The sequence below is a fragment of the Corvus brachyrhynchos genome, unplaced genomic scaffold (assembly GCF_000691975.1).
Source record: "Corvus brachyrhynchos isolate BGI_N302 unplaced genomic scaffold, ASM69197v1 scaffold175, whole genome shotgun sequence".
Lineage (NCBI taxonomy): Eukaryota > Metazoa > Chordata > Aves > Passeriformes > Corvidae > Corvus > Corvus brachyrhynchos.
The window spans coordinates 3,731,982-3,732,832 of NW_008238448.1; the positions used below are offsets into that span (position 1 = coordinate 3,731,982).

The 851-nt window shown below is 56.5% G+C and overlaps 1 protein-coding gene across 1 annotated transcript in view; it reads right to left on the minus strand.

Moving 5' to 3' along the window:
- Window positions 1-851, minus strand: part of PITX2 (paired like homeodomain 2) — a 17,768-nt gene that overhangs the window by 2,283 nt on the left and 14,634 nt on the right. Inside the window, 1 exon segment of the mRNA XM_008635618.2 lies at window positions 741-851. This exon segment is cut by the window's right edge and continues 18 nt beyond it. Within this exon segment, the coding sequence (XP_008633840.1) occupies window positions 741-851 (111 nt within the window).

Consider the following 851-nt stretch of genomic DNA (forward strand, 5'->3'; position numbering starts at 1 on the left):
CCCGCCGGGCTGCCCCGGCGCCAGCCCCGCCGGCCTGGGGCTGAGAGCCGGCCCCGCTCACTGCCGCCCCCGGTTCTCACTGTCTCGCTTTCCTCAAGCGACCTCGGGGAGAGGATTTATGTGGGATTTCCGAAAATCTGGAGGTTCGGCCCACTTATAGGCTTCTTTTTGTGTGCGTGCGTTGGGGTTTGTTGTTTTTCTTTTCTCCCCCCAGCGCGGCGTTTGCAGGCGAGCAGGACCCGGCCGTGGTATCTCTGCAGCGCCGCGATGGTCCCATAAATCTCAGAGGGGGGTAGAGGGTGGAGAGAGACGCTCGTCGAATTGTGAAACCCAAAGAAATAGAAAATGCAAGGAAGGGCACGTTGGGAGTGCCTCGGAGTGAAGCAAAGGCTCTTGTGTATTTTACATCTTTTTCTCATTAGAGACAGCGCAGGTTGCAGCCTGTTCCAAGTTGCTTTCTTGGCTTATGTTTTCATTAGCGTTTCGATCAAAAGGAGCGGGACGCATTGCACGGTGAGGGCGAAACGTGCAGCAAACCATATTTCAGAGACACACAGAGAGATCCCAATCTGTCTCGCTTTGACAGAAATGTCCTGCTCTGCCCTGCTTTTGTGCAAAGGCTCTGAAGTTTACATACATGCCGAAATCGAAAGCAGCTGCAAATATTTCAGCCCTCCTTCCCTTTCCCAACCCTCCCTGACCCCCGCTGCTCTGAGCCGGGGTGCCGTGTCGGGACTTACCCTAACCCTGGCCTCGGTGAGGTTGGTCCAGACGGCGATCTCCTCCCGGGTGGACATGTCCGGATAGCGATTCCGCTGGAAGGTGGCCTCCAGCTCCTGCAACTGCTGGCT